The sequence below is a fragment of the Trachypithecus francoisi genome, unplaced genomic scaffold (assembly GCF_009764315.1).
Source record: "Trachypithecus francoisi isolate TF-2019V2 unplaced genomic scaffold, Tfra_2.0 Lachesis_group1, whole genome shotgun sequence".
NCBI lineage: Eukaryota > Metazoa > Chordata > Mammalia > Primates > Cercopithecidae > Trachypithecus > Trachypithecus francoisi.
The window spans coordinates 76,731,415-76,758,802 of record NW_022681454.1 but is presented as its reverse complement, the minus strand read 5'-3'; the positions used below and the strand labels follow the sequence as shown (position 1 = coordinate 76,758,802).

At 40.9% G+C, this 27,388-nt stretch overlaps 1 protein-coding gene across 2 annotated transcripts; it reads left to right on the top strand.

Moving 5' to 3' along the window:
- The first annotated feature begins 115 nt into the window (after positions 1-115).
- PAICS (phosphoribosylaminoimidazole carboxylase and phosphoribosylaminoimidazolesuccinocarboxamide synthase) lies at positions 116-27,388 on the top strand. Of its 2 annotated transcripts, XM_033214593.1 has the most exons (9): positions 116-482; positions 6,382-6,579; positions 11,365-11,543; positions 13,089-13,268; positions 13,366-13,479; positions 15,524-15,607; positions 16,946-17,126; positions 18,697-18,855; positions 25,404-27,388. In XM_033214593.1, exons 1-9 carry the CDS (start codon positions 467-469, stop codon positions 25,565-25,567), a joined length of 1,275 nt encoding a protein of 424 aa, XP_033070484.1. In that variant the 5' UTR covers positions 116-466; the 3' UTR covers positions 25,568-27,388. The 2 variants fall into 2 exon arrangements, with proteins under 2 accessions (XP_033070484.1, XP_033070485.1); XM_033214594.1 differs by lacking the exon at positions 15,524-15,607.

Here is a 27,388-nt window from a genome sequence, read left to right as displayed (position 1 = left end):
GCATTTAGCCTTCATATTCCCTTTCCTACATGCTTCCCCCCAGGCCGTCACGACTTGGTATGCTCCAATCTCTGAGCCGCTCCCGCAGCGGAGAAGGGGCCGGGGTATGCGAGCTTCCGCAGAGTAGGGAGGGGCCGCGAGTGCGCGCCACTTTTCGCCTGTCCCGGCACTGCGCCAGCGCGGGGCGGCCCGGAGGCGGGGTCGCGTCGCTGCGCCTGCGCGGCGGGAAGCCAACGGGGAGATGTTTGGTCCCAGATCCATGTTTCGGTCTCCGCCAATACCCCTCCGGGTTAGGCCGGTGTCTCGGAGCTTGAAAAGAGTGGCTCAGGGTCGCGCGGCTCCGCTAGGGGGCGTGTCTGTGGGCCGCGCCTCCTTCCCCGCCCATCGAAGCTCTCTGACCACCCCTCTTTTCTAGAGTTCTGCCTTGCTTCCCGGCGCGGTCGCGGTCCTCAGCCCACTCAGGATAATGGCGACAGCTGAGGGTGAGTAACAGGGGTTTGGGGCCTTAGCGGTCTTCCTGACCCCCAGACCGTGAGCTCGCTGTGAGCACGCGGCCACGGGCGGGCTGCGAAGCTCTGCCCAGCCTCCCTGCAGCCGCGCCTCTAGGCCGCCGTGCGGGCGCACACGTGGCCCAGGCGCTCCCGGGCCTCCCCGAACTTGACTGTCTCCGGGACGGGGAGAAGGAGCAAAGTAGAGGAGAACGAGAAATGACCAAGGGGTGGAAAGGCGCCTGGAAGCATTATTTATCAACAATAGCTGTTGCAAAATGCAAACGAATCAGTGTTAATTCGTCAAAACCTGAGTCTTGCTTTGTCCATTAGGTTAATGACCTTTCAAAGATTAATAATCGAAACTTTTGAAAAACCTGTCTAGAGGCCGGACCCGGTGGCTCACGCCTGGAATCCCAGCACTTTGGGAGGCCGAGACGGGCGGATCACCTGAGGTCAGGAGTACCAGACCAGCCTGGCCAACATGGCGAAACCCCGTCTCTTACTAAAAATACAAAAAAGTAGCCGGACGTGGTGGTGCGCGTCTGTAATCCCAGCTACTCTGGAGGCTGAGGTAGGAGAATCGCTAGAACCCGGAGGCGGAGGTTGCAGTGAGCCGAGATCGCGCTACTGCACTCCAGCCTGGGCGATAAAGCGAGACTCCGTCTCCAAAAAAAGAACCTGTCTAGTGTGTGTGTGTGTAAGTAGTCTTTGATGCAATGGTGTGTGTGTGTGTGTTTAGTCTTTGATGCCATGGATTGTGTGTGTGTGCACGCGCGCGTGTTGAAGTAGTCTTTGATGCCATGGCAGCTTGGGGGTGTGTGTGTATGTGTGTGTGCGCGTGTTTAAGCAGTCTTTGATGTCATGGATGTGTATGTGTGTGTGTGCACGCGCGGGCGCGTGTTGAAGTTGTCTGAGTCCATGATGGCTGGGGAGGGGGGTGTTTTTAAGTAGTCTTTGATGCCATGATGGTGTGCGTCCGTGTGTGTGTGTGTGTGTGTGTTCAAGTAGTCTTTGATGCCATGATGGCTTTGAAGAACTCTAAAACCTTTAGGCAAAAAAGTTACACTATCAGAAAAGATTGTTCTTGCTATTTATGCTGGAAAAAAACGTTGGTTTGTTCCACACATCCAGTTGCTATATGTATAGTGAGCCAAATTGCTTTTCTTGGCTGCTGGGTACATTCTTTTCCACATAGAAAGTAACTGTATTTAGAGTTTAAAAAGCTGTAGACTCAGGCCAGGCGCTGTGGCTCACGCTTGTGATCCCAGCATTTTGGGAGGCCGAGGCGGGCGGATCACGAGGCCAGGAAATCGAGACCATCCTGGCCAACATGGTGAGGCCTCGGCTCTACTAAAAATACAAAAATTAGCTGGACTTGGTGGCGTATGCCTGTAATCCTAGCTACTCGGGACGCTGAGGCAGGAGAATCACTTACTTGAACAGGGGAGTCAGAGGTTGCAGTGAGCCGGGATCGCGCCGCTGCACTCCAGCCTGGCGACAGAAAGAGACTCCATCTCAAAACAAAACAAAAAAAAACAACAGGCCGGGCGCAGTGGCTCAAGCCTGTAATCCCAGCACTTTGGGAGGCCGAGACGGGCGGATCACGAGGTCAGTAGATCGAGACCATCCTGGCGAACACGGTGAAACCCCGTCTCTACTAAAAAATAACAAAAAAACTAGCCGGGCGAGGTGGCGGGCGCCTGTAGTCCCAGCCACTTGGGAGGCTGAGGCAGGAGAATGGCGTGAACCCGGGAGGCGGAGCTTGCAGTGAGCTGAGATCCGGCCACTGCACTCCAGCCTGGGCGACAGAGCGAGACTCCGTCTCAAAAAAAAAAAAAAAAAAAAAAAAAAACAGTAGAAACAACTGTAGACTCAGCAAAAAAGATTCAGATGATAGGGAGTATCAACTCCGTAAACTCAAGGCAAGGACCAGAATTTTTCTTGCAATCATGGTACCTGTACCTCTAAACTGGCAAATCTCTAAAATCTTTGCTCTTCACTTCTTTCCATTTGTGTACCGTTGGCAGGTTGATTTTTCTTAAATGTCACTTTTATGATCTCTAAAAGGCAAAGTGTTACAATGGCATCTCTAGAGATGTTAAATCCAGTCTGTCCAGTCTGAAATTCCTTTTCATTGAAATCCTGAATACTGCTATCCTTTCTACCTCTTCAGCCCTAACTTTGACTTTTCTCTCCTGTGAATCCTTAGCTATGTTCCAGTCAGGTTAAATCACCAAAGTTTGTTTTTCATTATATACATTTTATTTATATTATTTTTCCCAGAACATTGCTGGCTAATGGAAATATAATGTAAATTTGTCTTCTATGAGCCACATTTTAAAAACTAAAATAAACTAATGCAATGTGTTTATATATATATATTTTTTACATATATATATATATATACATATTTTTTTTTTTGAGATGGAGTCTCGCTCTGTGTGGCCCAGGCTGGAGTGCAGTGGCAAGATCTCAGCTCACTGCACCCTCCACTTCCCAGGTTCAAGTGATTCTCCTGCATTGGCCCCCCAAGTAGCTGGAATTACAGGCACGCTCCACCACACCTGGCCAATTTTTTTTTAAATTTATTTTTTAGTAGAGACAGGGTTTTGCCATGTTGGCTAGGCTGGTCTCAAACTCCTGACCTCAAGTGATCCACCTTTCTTGGCCTCCCAGAATGCTGGGATTACAGGCGTGAGCTCATTTTAATATATTTTGTTTAGCTCTATATACACAAAATACATTTTTTTGTTTGTTTGTTTGTTTGTTTGTTTGAGACAGAGTCTCGCTCTGTCTCCCAGGCTGGAGTGCAGTGGCCGGATCTCAGCTCACTGCAAGCTCCGTCTCCCGGGTATACGCCATTCTCCTGCCTCAGCCTCCCGAGTAGCTGGGACTACAGGCGCCCGCCACCACGCCCGGCTAGTTTTTTGTATTTTTTAGTAGAGACGGGGTTTCACTGTGTTAGCCAGGATGTACACAAAATACATTTCAACATGGAGGCAAGATGAAAAATTGTTTAGATATTTTGCAATTTTTTATATCAAATGCAGTGTATATTTTCACAAATCACATCTCAACTTGTAATAGCCACATTTCTAGTGGCTGCCTTATTGGACAGCAGAGTCCTAGAATTTTCTTATCCTTTGTGTAAATTCTGTGCTTTCCCAGACTCTTAAATTTCAATTCCATGAATCATTTTTCAGTCCTCATCAGTCTTTTCTGAATTTATCTGCAAATTTATAGCAATCATTTTGGCACTTGTGTATGTCATGTATGGTTGTTTCTTGTGTTGTTTCTACCCATTAATTGAAATTCCTTCCCTATTTAATGGCTAAGTAATACAGATTCAACTAAATTAACGCAAGGGGCATTAGGTACAAACTTTGCCCGGGCTTACTGCATATTAATACATATAAATGTTAATTTCTTTATCTGATCTGGGCACTGGTTTTTTTTGTTTTGTTTTTTTTTTTTTTCTTGAGACAGTCTTGTCTGTTGCCCAGGCTGGAGTGCAGTGGCGCCATCTCAGCTCACTGCAACCTCCACCTCTCAGGTTCAAGGATTCTCCTGCCTCAGCCCTCCGAGTAGCCAGGAGTATTACAGGTGCACACCACCACATCCAGCTAATTTTTGTATTTTTAGTAGAGATGGGGTTTTACCATGTTGGTCAGCCTGGTCTTGAACTCCTGACCTCAAGTGATCTGCCCACCTTGGCCTCCCAAAGTGCTGGGATTACAGGCATGAGCCACTGTGTCCGGCCCACTGTTCTTTACTCTTCCCTCTCTTATCCTCCATGCTGAATTCTCAAAGCTACTATCTTAAATATCTTACATCTTTGCCCACTACTCTTTCCTTAGACCAAGACATTTCTCCCCCCCCCCTTTTTTTTTTTTTTTTTCTGGAGACAGGGTCTCACTCTATCACCCAGGCTTGAGTGAAATAGCGCAAACCTTGGCCCACTGCAGCCTCGACCTCCCCAAGTAGCTGGGACTACAGGCATATACCACCATGCTGGGCTAATTTTTGTTTTTTTGGTAGAGATGGGTTTTGCCATGTTGCCCAGGCTGGTCTTGAACTCCTGAGCTAAAGCAGTCTGCCTGCCTGGGCTTTCTAAAGTGCTGAGATTACAGATGTGAACCACTGCACCTGGCCAGACGTTTCTTGTTCGAGTTACTGCAATAGCATCCTAACTGGTCTCCCAAGCTCTAGTTTTTGTTCACTCACCCCTTCCTCCCTTCATTGTCCATACAGAAGCCATAATGATCTTTCCAAATACCATTTTGCTTCATCACTTAAAATCCTTATAGCTCTTCTTGGGTTAAAGTCTAAACTCAACCAGCATGGCTTGTGAAACCAGAAGGATGTGTAGCAAAATGGAAGGGAAATTTTCCGGGCCTAGGAGAGAAGAGATTGCCAGAAGCCCTAGGAGGAAGGTTGTGTAAGAATTAAAGATGTTGGAGTTCTAGAGAGGAAATAGACAAATAAGAATTTGGAGCAGTAAGCCAGGGCTGTATCTTAAAGGGACTTTTAAACCATGTTAATGAGTCTAGACGTTACATTAGGGAGAATAGGGATTCATCCTCTAGATTAGGTGCCCTACAATGGCAACTGTTAACTAAATTATAGCTACTTTGTTTAATGGTTATCTCCACTAGCTGGTGATGTGGCCCCTGTCCAACTCTTAAGTCTTGTCTCCTGCCATTCTTTTCTACAACTTAGCTGCAGCCCCCACCCCTTCCCCTGCCCATATGTACATATAGCCAGACCTCCAGCTCCAACCAGACTGAAGTTCTGCAATCCACTTTGACCACCTTGTATTTATTCATCAACACTACCTACCCCTTTCTCTCCTTTGGCTAAATTTTGATCATTCTTCAGATCTCAACCTGTCACTTTCTTGTAGACTTCCTTTTCTAATGTTTAGACTAGTCCCATAGTCTGTATTTATTACGTTCTATTATTATGATGTCTTATTTAATATCAGCTCCCCTCAGACTCAAGTCTCTTGAGAGCAGGAATTATTATTTACTGGTATATCCCTTGGCACATGGATACATTAGGAAAATGTTGATACTGAGAGTGTTCTGGGAGCATGAGGGCTGATTTCTCTCTTTGGAAATTTTAAGTTCCTAAACAGCTATTATCTTTACTCTTTCTCTAAATCATCCTTTTGTGTACTTCTTAGGTCTTGTGACCAGCATCAAAATTGGATTCCTTTGTGCTCACTTCCTCACAATTTCTTACAACTGTTAGTGAAGAGAAAGGATTAATGGGGACAGGGACAGGATTAAGAAATAGAGAGGGATGCTTTCAAATATGCTAACTTCAGTGGGATGTCATGCCTCCTCTTGAATATTAACTTGAAATCGAGAAACCCATCTGGCTGAATGTTCCCATTTTGCCTGCAAAAAAGCAAATATCAGCAAAAATCGCATGTTTTTTCTTGCAAGCTAGTTTAGATACTATATTGTGAGTATGTCTGTGAAAATACTAGTATAGTTACATTACTTTAAATGTGTTAATTCTAGTTCAGTTCTGCCGTGAGAGGCAGGTTAATAACGGAAAGAGCACAGGATTTGATGTCAGAGGAGTTAGGATTTTATCTACCTCTTGTATTTCCTAACTGCATGACCCTCAACCCTTTTGATTTCTGCTTTACTAATTTCTACAATTATTTATGTAATTAAAATTCTTCACAAAATTGTGTGAATCAAATGTGATGATACAAGAAATACATTGTAGAGTATATGGTTTTATACAGATGATTTAATTTTTATTAATATTCCTTAATCACTATATATTTACAGATTCATTGTTCTAGGCGATTTAGTCTTCAGCATTCAGGAAATTTCTTTCTGAATTTTGATCTATTTCCATTTTATTTCCACAGTACTGAACATTGGTAAAAAATTGTATGAGGGTAAAACAAAAGAAGTCTACGAATTGTTAGATAGCCCAGGAAAAGTCCTCCTGCAGTCCAAAGACCAGATTACAGCAGGAAATGCAGCTAGAAAGAATCACCTGGAAGGAAAAGCTGCAATCTCAAATAAAATCACGAGTTGTATTTTTCAGTTGTTACAGGAAGCAGGTAAGCAGCAGCTCTCTCAACGTCTCTTCTCTCACCTTCTCTGGTAAGCATGTTAATGTCTTTCATGCGAAGTTGGCATTAAGATGAACAACTTGTTTGCAGATGTTTCAAAAGCTAAGTGAATTTAAATCAAACCAAGAACTCTTAAACTTCACTATAACTCCTTATTTGGTTTGGGATTATTAGTGTCATTGAATTAAAAGGAATCTTAACAAGTTTGCTGTAATCTTATATCTGGCACACGCACTCTCAGTGCAACTTACCTCTCCAAGGCCATCTTCACTTTAAGGAATTTCACTATGAAGGCAACCCATTTTAATGTTAAGCAGTTCTAACAGATGAACTGAAATGTACTCCCTGTAATTCTATACAAATGGTCTTTGTTCTGCCTCTGGGAGATAATACAGAATTTCAAATTCCTCTTCCACTTGAAAGCCCTGAAAAGTAGTTAAAGACAGCAACCAAACCTTCTCCTCCTACCATTCCCCAAGTGAGAGATTTGAACTAAAACCCCAGAACGCCCTCCTGTTCAAAAACTGAATGAAGGCTCTATTTTCAATAGAGAAATAGATTCAAAAGACCACATGAAGATCAGAACATTGTGTGGTGGGTATTTGAAGCAAAGGGAAGGAAGTTAGGATAAAGAGGTTTTCTGGAGGGATTCAATCAGTTGCTGGTTGGTCTGTAGTATATGAAATTTCAGCTAGGAAAATATTTGAACTCTTTCTGCACAGTGTAAATAGCCTCAATGCTTTGGATCATTCAACCTTTGAAGCCTTACCTATGAAATAAAAGCTTTTTCTTTATCATGCTTGCCAGTTCTAATTTTATAATTTAATAACTTTCCTTTTAATTCCAATATTCCCAGTTGCCCTTTCATTTCTTGGAGTTTCTAGTAGCACTAATCTTTCTTAAATTCAAAAGGGTATTTAATGCTTTTGTTTTCAGTTAAGTTAGATGTAACTGCCTTACACAAAATAACAAGGTAATGTAATTTAAATACATTGTCAGTGCATTCCTGGAGTAGTTTTGTCTCTTCCAAAGTATCCTATTTCACAATTTTGGCTAATGTGAAAAAGATTTAATTGCAAACCTGGATTGTCATCTACATCATAAATCCCTCTATGCTGTGAAAGTGAGTATATTGCTATAAATTTAAAGGATCTTCCAGAGTTCCTAAGTCACAGAATCTAAGATTTTTATTTCAAAGTTTCTTGATTGGTAGTTTCCCAGTGACTGAGGTAATTTCTAAAGAGAGCATCAAATTAATTTTAGGTTCCTTTTGCAATACAGATAAATGTTCCATCCATCCATCCATCCATCCATTTATTTATTTATTTATTTATTTAGAGTCAGAATCTTGCCTTGTTGCCCAGGCTGGAGTGCAGTGGCACAATCTCGGCTTACTGCAACCACCGTCTCCTGGGTTCAAGCGATTCTCATACCTCAGCCTCCCAGGTAGCTGGGATTACAGTTATAGGTGCACGCCATCATACCCGGCTAATTTTTGTATTTTTAGTAGAGACAGGGTTTTGCCATGTTGGCCAGGCTGATCTCGAACTGCTGGCCTTAGGTGATCTACCCGCCTTGGCCTCCCAAAGTGCTGGGATTACAGGTGTGAGCCACTGTACTTGGCCTGTTCCATCTTTTTTTGCTTCCCAAGTTTTAACTCTCCCCATTCACTTAAACATTTTTTAAAGCGCTTAACTCTTTAAAATGTTAGCAGTCAGAAGATTATTTTCTGTGTACCCTTGGTAGTTTCACATAGCTACAGGATTATATTAAGTAATGGAAGATAAAGCCTGGCTTTTTATTTGCTTATTTAGTGTATTTTCTGAGTGTATTTACACTCATCCCATTATCCATTTCCAGAACTTTATAACAAGTAAATTAGAGTGATTCAGTTGTGTTATGTTTGTCCAGGACGTTCTCTGTTTTAACTCTGAGAGTCCTGTGCTCAGGGGAACAGGGGAGGTTACCTAAATGAAATACTCCAATAATTATCTTTAAACTACTTTATTTGGCACTTAACATAGCTAAAACTTAATTGGTTCACAGGAAATGTTGAAAGATATTTTCCAGGTTTTATGTCTAGTACTGTGAAACTAAGTAAACCTGAATTTTTTTAAATTTCTAAGCAGACTAGTTTTAGGGTACATATGAGGAATTCCATTAAACCTTATATCATTTTTACTTGCTTAGTCATATAAATGCCTCATCTAGTTGGCCATCAGTGGTCTATTTAAAACTGTTGTTTACAACCAGGGTTATGTTCCAAATTAAGGTAGAAAGTAGAGGGGAAAGAGCATCGGGATGAGAATCAGAAAATCAGGATTCTACTTTTCTCATTGTCACTCAGGAATAAACAGTAAAGGACTATATGAATAAGAAGTAATCTTTCCCCATGGAAATAGTATAACTGTGCCATAATTATGTTATACAATTTGTGGATTTGGTTTTATTACTTAAAAATTAAAATCTGGCCTTCTCAGTGATGATGAAATCCCAATTTCCTCGCAGAAATTAACTATAATTACATAAACTGTGATAATAGTATATGAAGAACCGTACTACAGTTGCTAAACCGCAGATGGGAATCTGGACCGATCTAAAAGAGGGACGGCCACAGGGACATATGTATTAGCTAGAATTAGTATTCTAGCTTATATATGTTCATTGTCTTTCAGAGTGTGTAAGTGACATAAACATTTTTTAGTAACTTGAATGAGAGTTTTGAGTTTTGTAGACAACTAAGATAAACAATGGAATTTTTTCTCACCATGCAGAGTCATGGAATTTGCTTTCATATTTAGCAGTATTAGAAGCCATCATTGTGTCATCTAAACTGAGTCTCTTTTAGAAACTTTTAGGGTTTTTTTGTGCAGAGGTGATTACCGTAGCTTCATTATGTGCTTTTGGTTCTCTTTGGTATCTTTATAGTAAAGATAGAATTGGACACTACTGTGTCCAGCTTGGTAGACAAATGAGCAAATATATGACTAATGATTAGCAGACCTAAGAGAGAAGAGCTCTTGAAGCCAACGATGTAGTTACTACCCCAAGTTGAGAATTGATTAAAGTCACCTGTCTATCCATGAGCCTGATCATTCATTAAAAGTTAAACAACAGCTTACATCTAATTTTTTTTTAAAAAAAAGATTAAAATGACAATTTTACTTCCCCTCATTTCATTTTTTCCTTAGGGTTTCTGTTCATGCAACATACCACAGTTCTTTCCCTTTTTCATTTGAATCTTACGAGTCAGATTGAAAGGGAAGGCAGAGGAAATCGTGTAGGCTTTGGACAGTGTGTTTCAAGTCCAGGCTCCATTACCAAATGGCAACATGACCTAGTGTGTGAAATTACTTCTTTGAACCTCTGTTTTTTTCACTGTAAAATGTATAAATAATAATACCTACCTCAAGGCTGGGCGTGGTGGCTCACACCTGTAATCCCAGCACTTTGGGAGGCTGAGGTGGGTAGATCACGAGATCAGGAGTTCGAGACCAGCCTAACCAACATGATGAAACCCTGTCTCTACTAAAAATACAGAAATTAGCCAGGCGTGGTGGTGCACGCCTGTAATCCCAGCTACTCAGGAGGCTGAAGCAGGAGAATCTCTTGAACCCAGGAGGCAGAGGTTGCAGTAAGCTGAGATCAGGCCACTGCACTCCAGCCTGGGTGACACTTTGTCTCAAAAAAAAAAAAACCTACCTCAAAATTTTATGCACAGTTAAATGAAACAACATATACAAAACACTTAGCACAGTGGAGGGTTTCCATAAATAGAAGCTCCCTTCATGTATGGATACACATATAACAGCGAAGATCCCCAATTCTTTCCTGATAATAAAAGACTAGAAGATTAGGTTGGGATTGGAAATAGTAATGCAGGCTGAAAATGAGCATTATCTCAAACCCATGTAGGTTTCCAGGAGTTATTTTAATTCATGTTAATGCTGTAGCATTACTTTGTACTGTGATGTAATAACACTTCCCAGAGAGGCAATATAGCAAAGTGGTTAAGTGGGTGGCTCCTAGAGACAGGGTAGGTTGGAAATCCTGCTTTACCTAATACTAGCTGACATGACTGCTGTGTGTTAGTGTCCATACCTGTTTTGTTGGATTGATCTTAATAGTATCTTATCAAATGTTTGGAGAATTAAACAAAAAAAGATGTTTTTACAATATCTGCCATCAATTAGGCTCCTGATTTTTTTTAAAGAAAATTATTATAAATACATAAGATTTACCAGTTTGACCATTTTTAGGTGTCCAATTCAGTGGCATTATATGCATTCACAATGTTGTACACTCATCCCATTATCCACTTCCAGAACTTTTTCATCATCCCAAACAAACTGTGTAGCATTAAACAATAACTATTCCTTCCACTCCTCAGCCCTTGGTAACTTCCATTCTCTTTCTGTCTGAATTTGCCTATTCTAGTTACCTCATATAAGTCGAATCACAAGTATTTGTCCTTTTGCATTTTGTGTTTTTCATTTAGCCTAGTGTTTTTAAGCTTCATCCGTATTATATAGCATGGATGTATCACAAATTTTCATTCCTTTTTATGGCTGAACAATACATTGTATGTATAGTCATATGCTGCTTACTGTTTGAGTCAACAACTGACCACATCTACATTAAATAAAAGAAAAAAACCACTTATTTTTGATAGAGGTTCTTTGTTTTTTGTAAAGGGTAGAGTTTTATTGTGCCTCAGATCTACCTTTTTACATATCATTTCAATCTTTTTTAACTTTGGTTATCAATATGTAGGTATTAAAACTGCCTTCACCAGAAAATGTGGGGAGACAGCTTTCATTGCACCCCAGTGTGAAATGATTCCAATTGAATGGGTTTGCAGAAGAATAGCAACTGGTTCTTTTCTCAAAAGAAATCCTGGTGTCAAGGAAGGATATAAGTTTTACCCACCTAAAGTGGAGTTGTTTTTCAAGGTAATTATCTTATGCCTCTATTTTATGTCTTACTATAACATGGCAATAAATTTATAATTAGAAACTCTAAAGGTTTAAATATTCAAGCAAAGTTTTTGATATTTTGATATTGCAAATGTCATCCCACAATTTGTCTTATCTAGTTGCCAGTGTCAATAATGTACACTTCCATTAGCAATGATAGATCAAATTTTAAAAAGAAAGCATCTGAAAATCTTACCTTTGAACCAAGATGACTAATAGGAGGACAAGAAAACTAACATTTAGTTAATTTTTTAAAAATTTAGTTGAAATCTTTTTATATTCTAATACAGGAAAACTATACTAACAATGTCTCTTGTAAGTAAAAATATATAAATAAAGGTTGTAAGAATCAGTGGTTATGAATTTTTGTAGGCTTTACTGCTTTAACCATCTTCATTTATGCTGTTAAACATAGATCTGCTTGGGAAGCAATATCAGTGTTGCTTTTTAATCAGTAAGTTATATAACTTGTGTATTATGATTATATAGATGAAGAATTTATAAAGATACTGTCATATAAAGTTGGGACACAGCTTAGAATAGAATGAAATTATTTCATTTTTTTCATTTACCTCTTTGTCTGAGGTCTCTTGAATTATCAAATAATGTCCCTAAAAAATTATAGTCCTATATAAATTCTAATAAAAAGTGAGGTCAGGAAGTTATGAGAACTGTAGTTTTGGAAAGATTTGATTGATTAAAATGTGCTTTGACCTTCCTGTCATGTCTGATGACTGTTACTAAGGAAAAACAAAAATCACAAACTTAAATTCTGTTTAAATTCGTTTATGGAGGTTAAATTCTTTGAAATACTTTGTGACCTAGAATAAGTTACTCACCTAAATACTTTGAATTTTAAAGTGCTATTGAGAGTAGACAAATTAAGAGTGATAGTTTTTTCTGCTTGCAGGAGCTAACTAGGAAAAAAAGAAAAAAGGAGTAATAATTGCTTTGAATTAAGGAGTATCGTAAACAAAAAATTTCTTTAGATGTCTCATTTTGTTGCTCAGGCTGCTCTTGAACTCCTAGGCTCAAGCAATCCTCCTGCCTCAGCCTCCTAAATTACTAGGACTACAGTGTGAGCCATTGCACCTGGCTCAAAATTTCTTTCTTTTCTTTTTTTTTTTTGAGACGGAATCTCCCTCTGTTGCCTGGGCTAGAGTGCAGTAGCGCCCTCTCAGCTCACTGCAAGCTCTGCCTCCTGGGTTCACACCATTCGCCTGCTTCAGCCTCCTGAGTAGCTGGGATTACGGGTGCGCACCACCACACCCAGCTAATTTTTTGTATTTTTAGTAGACGGGGTTTCACCATGTTGGCCGGGCTGGTCTCGAACTCCTGACCTTGTGATCCGCCCACCTCAGCCCCACCAAAGCACTGGGATTACAGATGTGAGCTACCATGCCCAGCCATGGCTGAAAATTTCTAAGGAGTTCATGCTCAAGGTGAAAAGGATGTTGGTTTTTCTGAAAAGTTCAAAAATTTTAGATTTAAGTTAATTGTACTACTATACTTTATTCACAGGATGATGCTAATAATGACCCACAGTGGTCTGAGGAACAGCTGATTGCTGCAAAATTTTGCTTCGCTGGACTTGTTATAGGCCAAACTGAAGTGGATATCATGAGTCATGCTACACAGGCTATATTTGAAATACTGGAGAAATCCTGGTTGCCCCAGAATTGTACACTGGTTGATATGAAGGTACAGATAAAACAATGGGATTTGAAAGTAAAGGTTAGAGTTGAGAGATGCTTTCATAGAATAGTTTTTGAAGACTTTGTTGACATGCTATTTCCAGATTGAATTTGGTGTTGATGTAACCACCAAAGAAATTGTTCTTGCTGATGTTATTGACAATGATTCCTGGAGACTCTGGCCATCAGGAGATCGAAGCCAACAGAAAGACAAACAGGTAGATAATGTGTCAGGTTTTTTATCCTTTTTGAGGTCAAGCTGAGATAGAGGAGAAGGGAGAGATGAGGGGAAAAAGCAAATTATTGTTCCTAATGATAGGAACCTGTTTTGTTGATTGCTGTTTATTTTTAAAGATAAATATCTCCAGTATCTTAATACAATAATAATAGGAATAATACTTCACATTTATAAAGCAAATTTCTCATCTGTTATCTTAATAACATTCCCACAACAATAACAGCAAGTACTATCTTTGACTAAATGAAAACTAAGGGTCTTAAGAGGATGGGTATCTTCACAATTACTAGAGTCGGGGCAGATCTGGGACTCTATCCCAAGTCTCCTGGATGTTACCAGGCTCCATTTCTGCTCCTATAAAAAACAGTAGACACTTTGCAAAAGAAGATATTCATGTAGCCAACAAACATGAAAAAAAGCTCATCATCAGTGATCATTAGAGAAATGCAAACCTAAACCGCAATGAGATACCATCTCACACAAGTCAGAATGGCTGCTATTAAAAAGTCAGGAAACTGGCCGGGCGCGGTGGCTCAAGCCTGTAATCCCAGCACTTTGGGAGGCCGAGACGGGCGGATCACGAGGTCAGGAGATCGAGACCATCCTGGCTAACACGGTGAAACCCCGTCTCTACTAAAAATACAAAAACTAGCCGGGCGAGGTGGCGGGCGCCTGTAGTCCCAGTTACTCGGGAGGCTGAGGCAGGAGAATGGCGGAAACCCGGGAGGCGGAGCTTGCAGTGAGCTGAGATCCGGCCACTGCACTCCAGTCCGGTCCACAGAGCGAGACTCCACCTCAAAAAAAAGAAAAAAAAAAAGTCAGGAAACAACAGATGCTGGAGAGGCTGTGAAGAAACAGGAACACTTCTATACTGTTGGTGGGAATGCAAATTAGTTCAGCCATTGTGGAAGACAGTGTGGTGATTCCTCAAGGATCTGGAACCAGAAATACCATTTGACCCAGCCATCCCATTACTGGGTATACACCCAGAGGAATATAAATCATTCTACTGTAAAGACACGTGCACAGGAGCAGCGCTATTTATAATAGCAAAGATATGGAACCAACCCAAATGCCCATCAGTGATAGACTGGATAAAGAAAATGTGGTACATGCACACCAATGGAATACTATGCAGCCATAAAAAAGAATGAGATTGGCCAAGGTGGGTGGATCACAGGGTCAGAAGTTCAAGACCAGCCTGCCTGGCCGAGATGGTGAAACCTTGTCTGTAAAAATAAAATAAAATAAGCCAGGCATCGTGGTGGGCGCCTGTAATCCCAGCTACTCGGAAGGCTGAGGCAGAGAATTGTTTCAACCCAGGAGGCGGAGGTTGCAGTGAGCTGAGATCGTGCCACTGTGCTCCAGCCTGGTTAATAGAGCGGACCTCTGTCTCAAAAAAAAAAAAAAGAAAAAGAAAAGAATGAGATCATGTCCTTTGCAGGGAAATGGATGAAGCTAGAAGCCGTCATCCTCAGCAAACTAACACAGGAATGGAAAACGAAACACCACATATTCACACTCCTAAGTGGGAGTTGGACACTGAAAACACATGGACACAGGGAGGGGAACAGCACACACCGGGGCCTCGTGCAGGGTGGGGAACAACGGGAGGGAGAGCATTAGGACAAATACCTAATATATATGGGGCTTAAAACCTAGATGACAGGTTGATGGTGCAGCAAACTACCATGGCACATGTATACCTATGTAACAAACCTGCACATTCTGCACATGTATTTAAAATAAAAACCAAATTAGAGCAAGACCCTTTCTATACCTAATATATAAAAATTCTCAAGGCAGTTAATTGTAGTTGCTAGTACAGAAAACACTTAAGAGAAAATAAAATTATACTTTACTATGGAACTTTCTCTAGTGTAATTCAGGAAGTGAAAAGATGCATTTTCAGAAGTATCCCTTGCTATACAAGCTCTTCATAATCCCTCCCCAAAACTCAGAAACCAGATAGTTTCAGGTAGCAAGAGATACTTGTTTTCTAAACTTTCTATCTTATTTTCTAGTCTTATCGGGACCTCAAAGAAGTAACTCCTGAAGGGCTCCAAATGGTAAAGAAAAACTTTGAGTGGGTTGCAGAGAGAGTAGAGGTAAACCTTCTATAGTGAAACTGTACTGTATTATGTATTATGTGTTTTTCTTCTAAGAAAATCTTGTTTCAAAAGAAAAAAATGGGAGAGTATAGTGCTTTTCTCTTCAGTGACTTTGTTTTATTTTATTTTATTTTATTTTATTTATTTTATTTTATTTTATTTTAGAGACACAGTCTCGCCCTGTCACCCAGGCTGGAGTGCAGTGGTGCGATCTCGGCTCACTGCAAGCTCCGCCTCCCAGGTTCCGCCATTCTCCTGGCTCAGCCTCCTGAGTAGCTGGGACTATAGGCGCCCGCCACCACGCCCGGCTAATTTTTTGTATTTTTAGTAGAGATGGGGTTTCACCGTGTTAACCAGGATGGTCTTGATCTCCTGACCTCGTGATCCGCCTGCCTCAGCCTCCCAAAGTGATGGGATTATAGGCATGAGCCACCGCACCCGGCTTTTCAGTGACTTTGAAAGTGGGGAACACTTTTAGGAAATGTATTAGCTGGGCAATCCTTACTAGTATACTGGAACTCCCTGCTGTTAAGCTGGCCAATACACACCTCCCGGATCCTGTTGGGGAAACCTGGAATCTGTCTCCTCCCTACCCCGCAGGAGAAACCTTATATTTCCTGTTCACCTCCACTGCTACTCAGAGTTCTGTTAGCATGGGATGGATGGAACTCTGTGTGGCTTTAAATATTACTTTTAAGTTTTATGGTATTACTCTAATTCTGGGAGTTGAATGGGGTTTGTGATTATGCAAGGGTCGTAATCAGATTTGAGAACATTATTCTCATAGGAATATATATATTTTGAGTTCCAAGCAATTAACTTACAAAGACTTAGAACATGACTTCTGATTTGGCTGATCAGAAGTCTGCCTTGGCCTCCCAAAATGCTGGGATTATAGGCGTGAGCCATCACTGCTGGCCACTAGGCTTTCTTAATATTCACCTCCAAAGAGCTTAAGGTACTCTAGGAGCTTAGAAAAGAAAAGCATCCATTAAACAAAGTGCACTAAAGGTCTTAGGATGAAATATTTTGTATTATAATTTCCTGAATATTAATTAAAAGAGTTTGAGTATCTTTACTGTTTATTTTAAATAAACATAATTTGTCCCATAAAAATTGAATTCTTTAGGTCTTAATGATGAAGACCACTTTCCTTTATATATTGAGATTATTTTAAAAAATAAATCCTGTCTTTTTGTTCTGTTTGTCTCTGTCTTAAATTTGATCTGTTAAGAAAGAAAATATTGTGCCCAGATGTAATTTCACTACAAACTCTAGCTCATTTATTCATTTTTGTTTTTATATTATTTTCATATCCATGTATTTTTTCTTCAGTTGCTTTTGAAATCAGAAAGTAAGTGCAGGGTTGTAGTGTTGATGGGCTCTACTTCTGATCTTGGTCACTGTGAAAAAATCAAGAAGGCCTGTGGAAATTTTGGCATTCCATGTGAACTTCGAGTAACATCTGCGCATAAAGGACCAGATGAAACCCTGAGGATTAAAGCTGAGTATGAAGGTAAACCACAAGTAATATGGACATTTCAGGTATTTCTGATTTTGCTAAAAGAAATTACACACTTTAATAATGCTGAAAAAGAGCTTTGTCACTTTTCTAAGGGAAAAACACATGATATACTAGGCTTTCTTTTTTTCTTTTTTTTTTGAGACGGCATCTCGCTCTGTCGCCCAGGCTGGAGTTGCAGTGGCGCCATCTCAGCTCACTGCAAGCTCCACCTCCCAGGTTCACGCCATTCTCCTGCCTCAGCCTCCTGAGTAACTGGGACTACAGGCGTCTGCCACCACGCCCGGCTAATTTTTTGTATTGTTAATAGAGACGGGGTTTCACCGTGTTAGCCAGGATGGTCTTGATCTCCTGACCTCATGATCCACCCACCTTGGCCTCCCCAAGTGCTGGGATTACAGGCATGAGCCATCACCGCCAGCTACTAGGCTTTCTTTCTTAATGCTCACCTCCAAAGAGCTTAAGGTACTCTAGGAGCTTAGAAAAGAAAGGAGCAGGGAGAAAGAATTAAAAATGCAAGTATGAAAAGAAAACAAAGACTAGAATGATGAGAACCTCTGCCATCCTTACCTGGTAAGAAGGCCCTAGAGCATTGCTTCTAATATGCTCCAATACAAAATAGGCCCCCACAGTTACAGGAGGGGGACGGTTGAAACAGCAGGTTCTCCTGCGAATCTTTAATTGCCACCCTTTCCTGGGAGGCAGTCAGATAGGAAAGTAAGGAACAGTTTCAGAATACAGTACATAAAAAATAATGGTATAGCAGTGATCCAAAATAGTGGCATCCTGGGTTTACAACCAAATGTTTCTCAACTGGAAAAAAAAAGTTGATTGAGTATTTCATCTACAGGTCGTTGCTATGGAAGTGTAGTTACTAATTTGGGAAGAGCAGGAGGCTGGGGGAACTCAGACTCCTTTGATAGCTAATGAATTCTAGAACTCTTTTCAGAAAATTGCAAATACATATAATTTTGGATTCTAGGTTAGAAATCTCTGCTTTAGGAAACAAACAAGGATAATTTATAAATTTATCAAAGAATGAATTGCTTAAGAGATTATGTTAAAAAATGTATCAAAGGGCCTTAAAAATTTGGGGACACTATATTAATTAAACTTTCCTTCAACTCTTGCTTCAAGACGTGTCCCTAAACCCCTAGTCTATATTAACTGGTCTCCCTGCACCGGTTGAGGGACCACCCAGTCAGGAAAGACACCTGTTCAGATGGTGTCATTCTTCACTTTGGCCAGCCTACGCAGCAATAGAAGAGGCCTATGAGCTATTCCCTCACTAACACCCTGCTATCCCCTTTATAATGTAGATCTCAAAAACAGCCAAACCTATTCCAGCTACTTTATTACTTGACTTACAGTAAGTGGCAGAGTAACCTTATATTTTGAATATATGTGTAATAATAGTGTCTTTTATGTTTTTTCAGAGAAGACTATTCAAGGACCTCAAGTCATTAAAACATATAGGCCTTAAACCACCCCCCCCCCAAAAAAAACCCTGCCTTTAAATCTCTTTTGAATGTTTAGCATAATTATAAACTTGTTATTCCCCTAGGGGATGGCATTCCTACTGTATTTGTGGCAGTGGCAGGCAGAAGTAATGGTTTGGGACCAGTGATGTCTGGGAACACTGCATATCCAGTTATCAGCTGTCCTCCCCTCACACCAGACTGGGGAGCTCAGGATGTGTGGTCTTCTCTTCGACTGCCCAGTGGTAAGATACATTGAATTTTTAAAAACTGTTCATTACAAGCATTTAACAGATGCACAACAGTAGGCAGAATAGCATAATAAAATCTCATGTACCCGTGACCTAGCTTCAGCAATTAACATCTTGTGTCTATAGCCATCTCCTGCTGGATTATTTTAAAGCAGAACTTAGACATTATAATAATTTATACTTAATTATACGTTTAAGTAATACGGGCTCTAGTTTTTAAATCATAATCATGATATTGTTACAGAACAAAAGGGGCCCACTTCTGATGCATTAGAAACCGGTACTATCTAAGCCACCAGGTTTTTGAGAAAGAAAGGCTTCCTCTTTCAAGTTGACCAGTAAGGACACATGAGTCCAGCTCAAATCTGTCCCCCTGTGCTGGCTTTATGGCAGTAATCTTACTCGAAAAAGTTTAGGGGATAGATTCTGGGATTAGTAGGTGATTGGTGGAAGGAAAGGGGAGATCTAGAAAGTCCTTGGGCATGTGCAGTTATCTCTTTATGTTATTTCATGGATCGTGTGTGTAAATTTGGGGGAGTTAGAATGAAATGTGGTGGAAATTGGGCCTGTGACATCAGTCAGCTGGTTCTGTGCAGACTCTAGTTGGCCATATTGTTTAATCTACCATTCTGCAAACTCAAGAATTTCTGTTCGTTGTTGGTGTCTTTTAACTCTTGGGGACACAGTTTCAATAGCATATTCACACCTAAGAAACAGTAGTGGTAATTTCTTAAGATACAATTTTTAGTTGGTGTCCAAGTTTTCTAATTGTCTCATCTGTTTGTTCAGATCCACCACAGTCCTTATATTGCATTTAGTTGATAACCTCTTAATGTTTTTAATACATAACAATTCATCCTCCCTTCTTCCCTTTCATTTTTTCGATAGAATTTTCTACGTTTTGGATTTGGCTTCTTACATTTCTAGGTGGTGGTAAACATGCTCTTCCATTCCCTATATTTTCTATAAACTGATGGTGAGATCTGTAATAAAATCAAGTTTGGATATTTTTTTCCCAAGAATTCATAGTATTGAGTTTTTTTTAAAAGTAAATGTGATCGTGTTACTTCTGTAGAGAGAATAAAAGTTTATTCTTTTTTTTTTTTTTTGAGACGGAGTCTGGGTCTGTCGCCCAGGCTGGAGTGCAGTGGCCGGATCTCAGCTCACTGCAAGCTCCACCTCCCGGGTTTACACCATTCTCCTACCTCAGCCTCCCAAGTAGCTGGGACTACAGGCGCCCGGCACCTCGCCCAGCTAGTTTTTTTTTTTTTTTGTATTTTTTAGTAGAGACGGGGTTTCACCGTGTTAGCCAGGATGGTCTCGATCTCCTGACCTCATGATCCACCCGTCTCGGCCTCCCAAAGTGCTGGGATTACAGGCTTGAGCCACCGCGCCCGGCCCCTAAAATTTTATTCTTTTTTTTTTTTTTTTTTTTTTTTTTTTTTGAGACGGAGTCTCGCTCTGCCGCCCAGGCTGGAGTGCAGTGGCCGGGTCTCAGCTCACTGCAAGCTCCGCCTCCTGGGTTTACGCCATTCTCCTGCCTCAGCCTCCCAAGCAGCTGGGACTACAGGCGCCCGCCATGTCGCCCGGCTAGTTTTTTGTATTTTTTAGTAGAGACGGGGTTTCACCATGTTAGCCAGGATGGTCTCGATCTCCTGACCTCGTGATCCGCCCGTCTCGGCCTCCCAAAGTGCTGGGATTACAGGCTTGAGCCACCGCGCCTGGCCAATTTTATTCTTAAATATTGGGGATAAGGCTGGGCGCAGTGGCTCATGCCTGTCATCCCAGCACTTTGGGAGGCTGGGTCTCTTGAGGTCAGGAGTTCAAGACTTGCTTGGCCAATATGGTGAAACCTTATCTCTACTAAAAATACAAAAATTACCTGGGCATGGTGGTGAGCACCTGTAATCCCAGCTACTCAGAGGCTGAGGTAGGAGAATCACTTGAACCTGGGAGGCGGAGGTGAGTCGGGATTGCACCACTGGACTCCAAACTGGGCAACAGAGTGAGACTCCATCTCAAAATAAAAAATTGGGGATAAAAGATAATAACATAGGGAAGTCCCCTTTTGGCTGATGGAACTGGATCACATGTTGTGGTTTGTTCATCATAGACCAAGATATGATCTGACGTTCTGCAGTTTATGAGGGTCAATATTGTTTCAGTAGGAGCAGATTTGCTTTATTACTGAAATCCCTAACTTTTGTCATAGCTGTATATATCCAGTCATGATACATGTCAAGTATACTAAGTCCTTGAGCCCTCCAACCTGGTCCAGTGGACTGGCTTTTCTCTAGGCATCCTGTATTGCTGTTGTCTTAGGATCCCCCTTTACCATCATTTTAGAGACCCATTTTGGCTTTCTCTAGGCTTGGATCTCCCGTGTTTTCCCCTTACTTGGTTTATTTTTATTTTGTTGGAGTACATTCTTGAACTTAGGGGCAAAAGAATACAAAAGGTAAATTTTGATACCTTGTATATCTGAAATGTTTATATTGGGCCGGGCGCGGTGACTCAAGCCTGTAATCCCAGCACTTTGGGAGGCCGAGGCGGGCGGATCACGAGGTCAGGAGATCGAGACCATCCTGGCTAACACTGTGAAACCCCGTCTCTACTAAAAAATACAAAAAACTAGCCGGGCGAGGTGGCGGGCGCCTGTAGTCCCAGCTACTCGGAGGCTGAGGCAGGAGAATGGCGTAAACCCGGGAGGCGGAGCTTGCAGTGAGCTGAGATCCGGCCACTGCACTCCAGCCTGGGCGACAGAGCGAGACTCCGTCTCAAAAAAAAAAAAAAAAAAAGTTTATATTGAAGCCCTATACTTATTATCAAATTAGAATCCTATGCTGAAAATCATTTTGCCTTGAAATTTTGGGAGCATTGCTACTCCACTGTCTCCAAACATCCACAGTTGAGGACTCCATTGCTTTTCCACCAGTCTGAATCTAAAGTTTCTCAGGAATTTTCTCTGGAAACTTTCAGGATCTTTTGTCTGTTTTCATTGTTCTTAAATTTTACACAGATGTGACGTGCTGAATCTGTTTGCATTATGGACTTTTGGTGGGCTCTTTTAATCTGAAATTCTAATTTCTTAGTCCCTATTTTCCTTGAATTATTTAATTTTCTTACCCCTCCATATTCTCTCTTCTCTCATTTTTGAATTCATTCAAATTTGGTCTTCCCTTGATTTCTATTCTACTTGCCTTGTTGCTATACTTTCTGGAATATTTCCTCAATTTTACATTCCAGCCCTTCCATTGAGTTTTTCTTTCTTTTTTCCTCCTTGAAATGCAGTCAGGCTCTGTTGCCCAGGCTGGAGTGCAATGGCACAATCTCGGCTTTACTGCAGCCTCCATCTCCCAGGTTCAAGCGGTTCTCGTGCCTCAACCTCCCAAGTACCTGGGATTATAGGTGTGCACCACCACGCCCAGCTGATTTTTGTATTTTTAGCGGAGACATGGTTTCACCATGTTGGCCAGGCTGGTCTCGAACTCTTAACCTCAGGTGATCTGCCTGCCCTGGCCTCCCAAAGTGCTGAAGTTACAGGCGTGAGCCACTGTACCCGGCCTTCATTTTGGATACAGGTGTTTTTGTTTTTGTTTTTTGACACAGGGTCTTGCTCTGTTGCCCAGGTGGGAGCGCAGTGGCGTGATCCTATCTCACTGGACCCTTAAATTCCTAGGCTCATGTGATCCACCCACCTCAGCCTCCCAAGTAGCTACAACTACAGGCCCACATCATCACACCTGGCTAATTTTTTTACTTTTTGTAGAGATGGGCACTTCGTATGTTGCCCAGGCTTGTCCTGAACTCCTGGGCTCAAGCAATCTTCCCACCTCAGCCTCCCAAAGTGTTGGGATTGGATAGGAACCACTGCCTCTGTTTTTTTTTACATGATGTTTTTATATTTCTTTTGGTTTTTGTTTTCTGGGCTTTTGTTGTTGTTGTCGTTTGTGTTTGTGTGTTTTTAAATTTCCAAGAGCTCTTTTTTGTTCTCTGGAGAAGATGATTACAGTCTGTTGCATATAGTTACTTTCTTCAGCTGTCTGGTAATCCTTGGCTGTTTGCTTTTTTAAGAGTGGAGTACTATAAAAAACCAATTGGAAACTTCAAATGGGTGGTGTGTGTCAAAATTGGGCTTCACTGTGGGGTGTATCTGGTAGTGATTGTTCTTCAAATAACCCCTCACATTAATGTCTAGGTATTTTCTTAAGCGTTGACCAGAATTACTCAGAGAACAAAAGTGTCTGGTGTCCCCTGGTTCAAAGACACCTAGACTGTGAAGTCTGTTTTACCTTCAGAAAAATTAAAGGTCTGGCATGGTGGCTCATGCTATAATCCCAACGCTTTGAGAGGCAGAGATTGGTGGATTGCCTGAGCTCAGCCTAGGCAAACTGACGAAACCCCGTCTCTACCAAAAATACAAAAATTAGCTAGGCATGGTGGCACACTCCTATAGTCCCAGCTACTTGGGAAGCCAAGGTGGGAGGATCACTGGGGCCTGGAAGTTGAGGCAGTAGTGAGCCGTGATGGCACCACTGCACTCCGGATGACAGAGCGAGACCCTGTCTCAGAAAAAAATAAATAATGTTTAAAAAGAAAAAAAATTGCTACAGTGCTTTAAAGAGGCAGTTACTCGGGTAGATGGAGTGGAGAAGGAGATATGAGGGCCTAGCTGCTTCTTAGACTTCAAGTCAGTCATCTTACTAGTCTCTATTCCCTTCCAAAGGTATCTGGTGCCACTAATTTAGTCAGTCAACCTTTCGGGAAGTTCTGTAATGTCATCATGTTGCTTCTTATCTTTCCCTGCTTTCAGTTTAGGATTAAGTTTTCTTTCTTTTTCTTTTTTCTTTCTTTTTTTTTTTTTAAGACGGAGTTTTGCTCTCGTTGCCCAGGCTGGAGTGCAATGGCGCAATGTCAGCTCACTGCAACCTCTGCCTCCCAGGTTCAAGCGATTCTCCTGCCTCAGCCTCCCAAGTAGCTGAGATCATAGGCATGCACCACCACGCCCAGCTAATTTTGATTAAGTTTTCTTGGTCTGCTAAGTTAGCTACTACTCTATTTGCCTTTCAATTGCCAAAATGTTACTGCTGTTATCTGGCCTTGTGTGTTCATGCCTATTTCCTTTATTCCCTTTGCTGTTTTTATAAGCTCTGAGAATTAAATTTTGTGCCTAAGCTATCTTTAACAAGATGTGACTATACAAATGTCTCAAGCTAAAAATCGGCAGCTACAAATAAAGCTGTAACCAAATTTATGCCAGAATTGTATAGATATCCATGGAGCTTACAAAAGGGGAGCATGATGAGCAAAAAATTGGCAATTTTTATAGTAGTGCCGTTTCAGGAGTGACAGATAATCTGGAAGACTTGTACATAATGATCACTAGAATCTTTTGAGGAGTAGTTTTACAGTAACCTTTGTAAAATCCTGAAGACTGCCCATATTTCTCATCTCTGATGTCATGCTCACTAGATAACTTTTTTTTTTTTTTAAACAATTTAAGCTATTCTTTTACCAGAAAGGGTGTCCTGGGCAGGAGACACATGTTATTTCAACTATTAGAGTGGAGCACTCTACCCAGTGTGCTAACAATAATGGTTGACATTCTTGGAGCACATATTGTGTACCAGGCAATGCTCTAAGCACTTTATATTATTAACTCATTGAAGTGTCACATCAGGTAGCTACTAGTTACAATTCCCTTCTCACAGAAGAGGAGAATAAATTAACATGAAGTAACTTGACCAATACCACACAGTAATGGGTGGAGCTCCATAAAATAATGTGTTAATACAAATTAGTAAATTGGCCTTGTGATTTGTATTTGACTCTGTTCTTGTTGTGGATAATGGTAGTCAAAGAGCCTGATGAATTCCAAGAATACTGGGAAAATGGAGCTTTTGGATATAGTCCCTGATTCTAGCAAACACTAGACATAATAGTACCACCTCAAGACACTCTGCCTGAGCAGACATGTGGCCCCTAGGATGTTACTTTCTTATTCTGCTGTCTTGGATCTTATTACTATTTATTTATAACTTGACATTTCCTAAAATTATTCTGTGGATTTGATTTTTTTTACTGCTTAAAAATGTTAAAATAGTTCAAATGCAGACAGAAAGATTAGTTAGAAAATTATCAAAACAACATAGCTCAGGTTTGTCTAAGAACAGGTACTTCTGGCCACTTACCTTGACCCTTATTTTACTTCAGTTGCTCTTCGCCAGGGATTGAAAGGGATAGTGTATGTGAACAGAACTTTCAAAAGGTAAGTTTCTTTGTAAGTGAATTCTGTAAGAAGGGTGATAGATGATATATATAAAATGTCTCTTCATGGCAGGTAATACTGACTGCTTTTCCTCTTATAATCACTTTACCACTCTGGTATTAAAGACAGTTCTTCTAGAGATTCTACTTTAGAATAATGCAGTAGCTTTTTATTTTCTGTGGCAGGACTGCTCTGAGTATAACATTTTTTGTGAGGTTGTATTTTCATTATTTATTGAGCTCAATTTTCTGTCTTTTCCTTTCTGAACCAATAGGTCTTGGCTGTTCAACCATACTTTCTCCAGAAGGATCAGCTCAATTTGCTGCTCAGATATTTGGATTAAACAACCATTTGGTATGGAGCAAACTGCGAGCAAGCATTTTGAACACATGGATTTCCTTGAAGCAGGCTGACAAGAAAATCAGAGAATGCCATTGAATTTTTTAGGGGAAAAACTACAAAGTTCTAATTTAGCTGAAGGAAAATCAAGCAAAATGAAAAGGTAATTTTAAATTAGAGAACACAAATAAAATGTATTAGTGAATAAATGCTTCTCTAGATCCATATTAATAAACATGAACACCTAACCTCTCCTTTCTTAGGTTAGACACCAAGATATTTCAGCCAGCCTTATCATTCCTCTTATTTTATCCTTTTTTCCTTAAGTATTGGTGGTCACTACTATTGAGTTTCTTCCTTAACACTGATTGAATAATCTTAACTCCCTCAGCTAAAACTGGTATTACTGACTCCCAGCTATGTTTTTCCAGACTTGTATTTTCTTTTTTTTTTTTTCTCCGAGACAGGGTCTTACTGTTGCCCAGGCTGGAGTGCAGTGGCGTGATCTCAGTTCACTGCTGCCTTCCCTCCTGGGCTCAAGCAGTTCTCCCACCTCAGCCTCTCGAGTAACGGAGACTATAATCTTGCAGCACCATGCCGAGCTAATTATATTTTTTATAGAGATGAGGTCTCACTAGGTCACCCAGGTTGGTCTCAAACTTCTGGACCCAAGTAATTCTCCTACCTCAGCCTCCCAAAGTGCTAGGGTTACAGGCATGAGCCACTGTGCCTGGCTAGACTTATACTTTCAACTGTCCATTTCTCCCTGTACGTCCCATGGGCACTCTCATAAAAAACAATGCTCCCAACTTTATTCATCTTCCAAGCCTGAAACTCTTGGTATGCTCACTGCTGCAAGTCAGAAGCTTGATTTCATCATTGATGTTTTTTTCACATTTCACATCTCATTCATCAAGTCATGTTGGTGTTAATTTCTAATTAACCCTTGAAATTGCCGTTTTCTCATCCTCTGTACAAAAGCCTGAAGTGAGGGTCAAATTCAACATTATCCTGATCTAGACAGTCCCCATTCTCAATCCACCCTTTTCCAAGTTGATTGCCCAAGGACTTCTAACCTAATAAACTCTTTAACTCTTTTGCACCACAGACTTCTTTGGAAATATATATGCTGTTGACCCTCTCTGTAGAAAACTGCACACATAAAACTTACCAACAGATGTCATTGGTTCTTGGGTTCTCCGGAAGCCTATCCATCGTTTATAGATTAAGAATTGACAAGGTAGCTGGGCGCAGTGGCTCACGCCTATGATCACAGCACCTTGGGAGGCTGAAGCAAGCAGATCGCTTGAGGTCAGGAGTTTGAGACCAGCCTGGCCAACATGATGAAACCCTGTCTCTACTAAAAATACAAAAATTAGCTAGCCGTGATGGCGGGCACCTGTAATCTCAGCTACTCGGGAAGCTGAAGCATGAGAATTGCTTGAACCCGGGAGGCGGAGGTTGCAGTGAGCCTAGATCATGCACACTGCACTCCAACCTGGGCAACAGAGCGAGACTCTGTCTCAAAAGGGAAAAAAAAAAATTGCTGATGTGACCCATGAAGGGAAGTCATTTTCCTCGTAATTTCTGGACTGCCGCACATAGGTATCTTTAGTTCTTTGAAGGCCCACATTTTTATCATTTAAGACCTATTTGTTACTAAGTAGAGCTTTATCTTCAATGTCTCCATGAAACCTTCTGTAACCACAGTGACTACAAGTAGTTCTTTCTCTATTGAATTATTAGGTCCAGAATAGAAGATGTCATTGTATACTTTATTTCCCTCACACTGTGTTACACTCTGATGTGCTATGCTTAGCTCTCTGCCAGAGATTAGTAAATTATAAAACTCATGTGTACTACTTAAGTTTGTATCTTATGCTAGTTTATAAGAACAATTAAAAGGACTTAGAAGATTAA

Bases quoted from the DNA above. Each gene is read 5' to 3' on its own strand.
- PAICS (XM_033214593.1), top strand. The intron at 6,580-11,364 runs GTAAGCAGCAGC...ATCAATATGTAG, and splicing joins TCAGTTGTTACAGGAAGCAG to GTATTAAAACTGCCTTCACC. The intron at 13,480-15,523 runs GTAGATAATGTG...CTTATTTTCTAG, and splicing joins GCCAACAGAAAGACAAACAG to TCTTATCGGGACCTCAAAGA.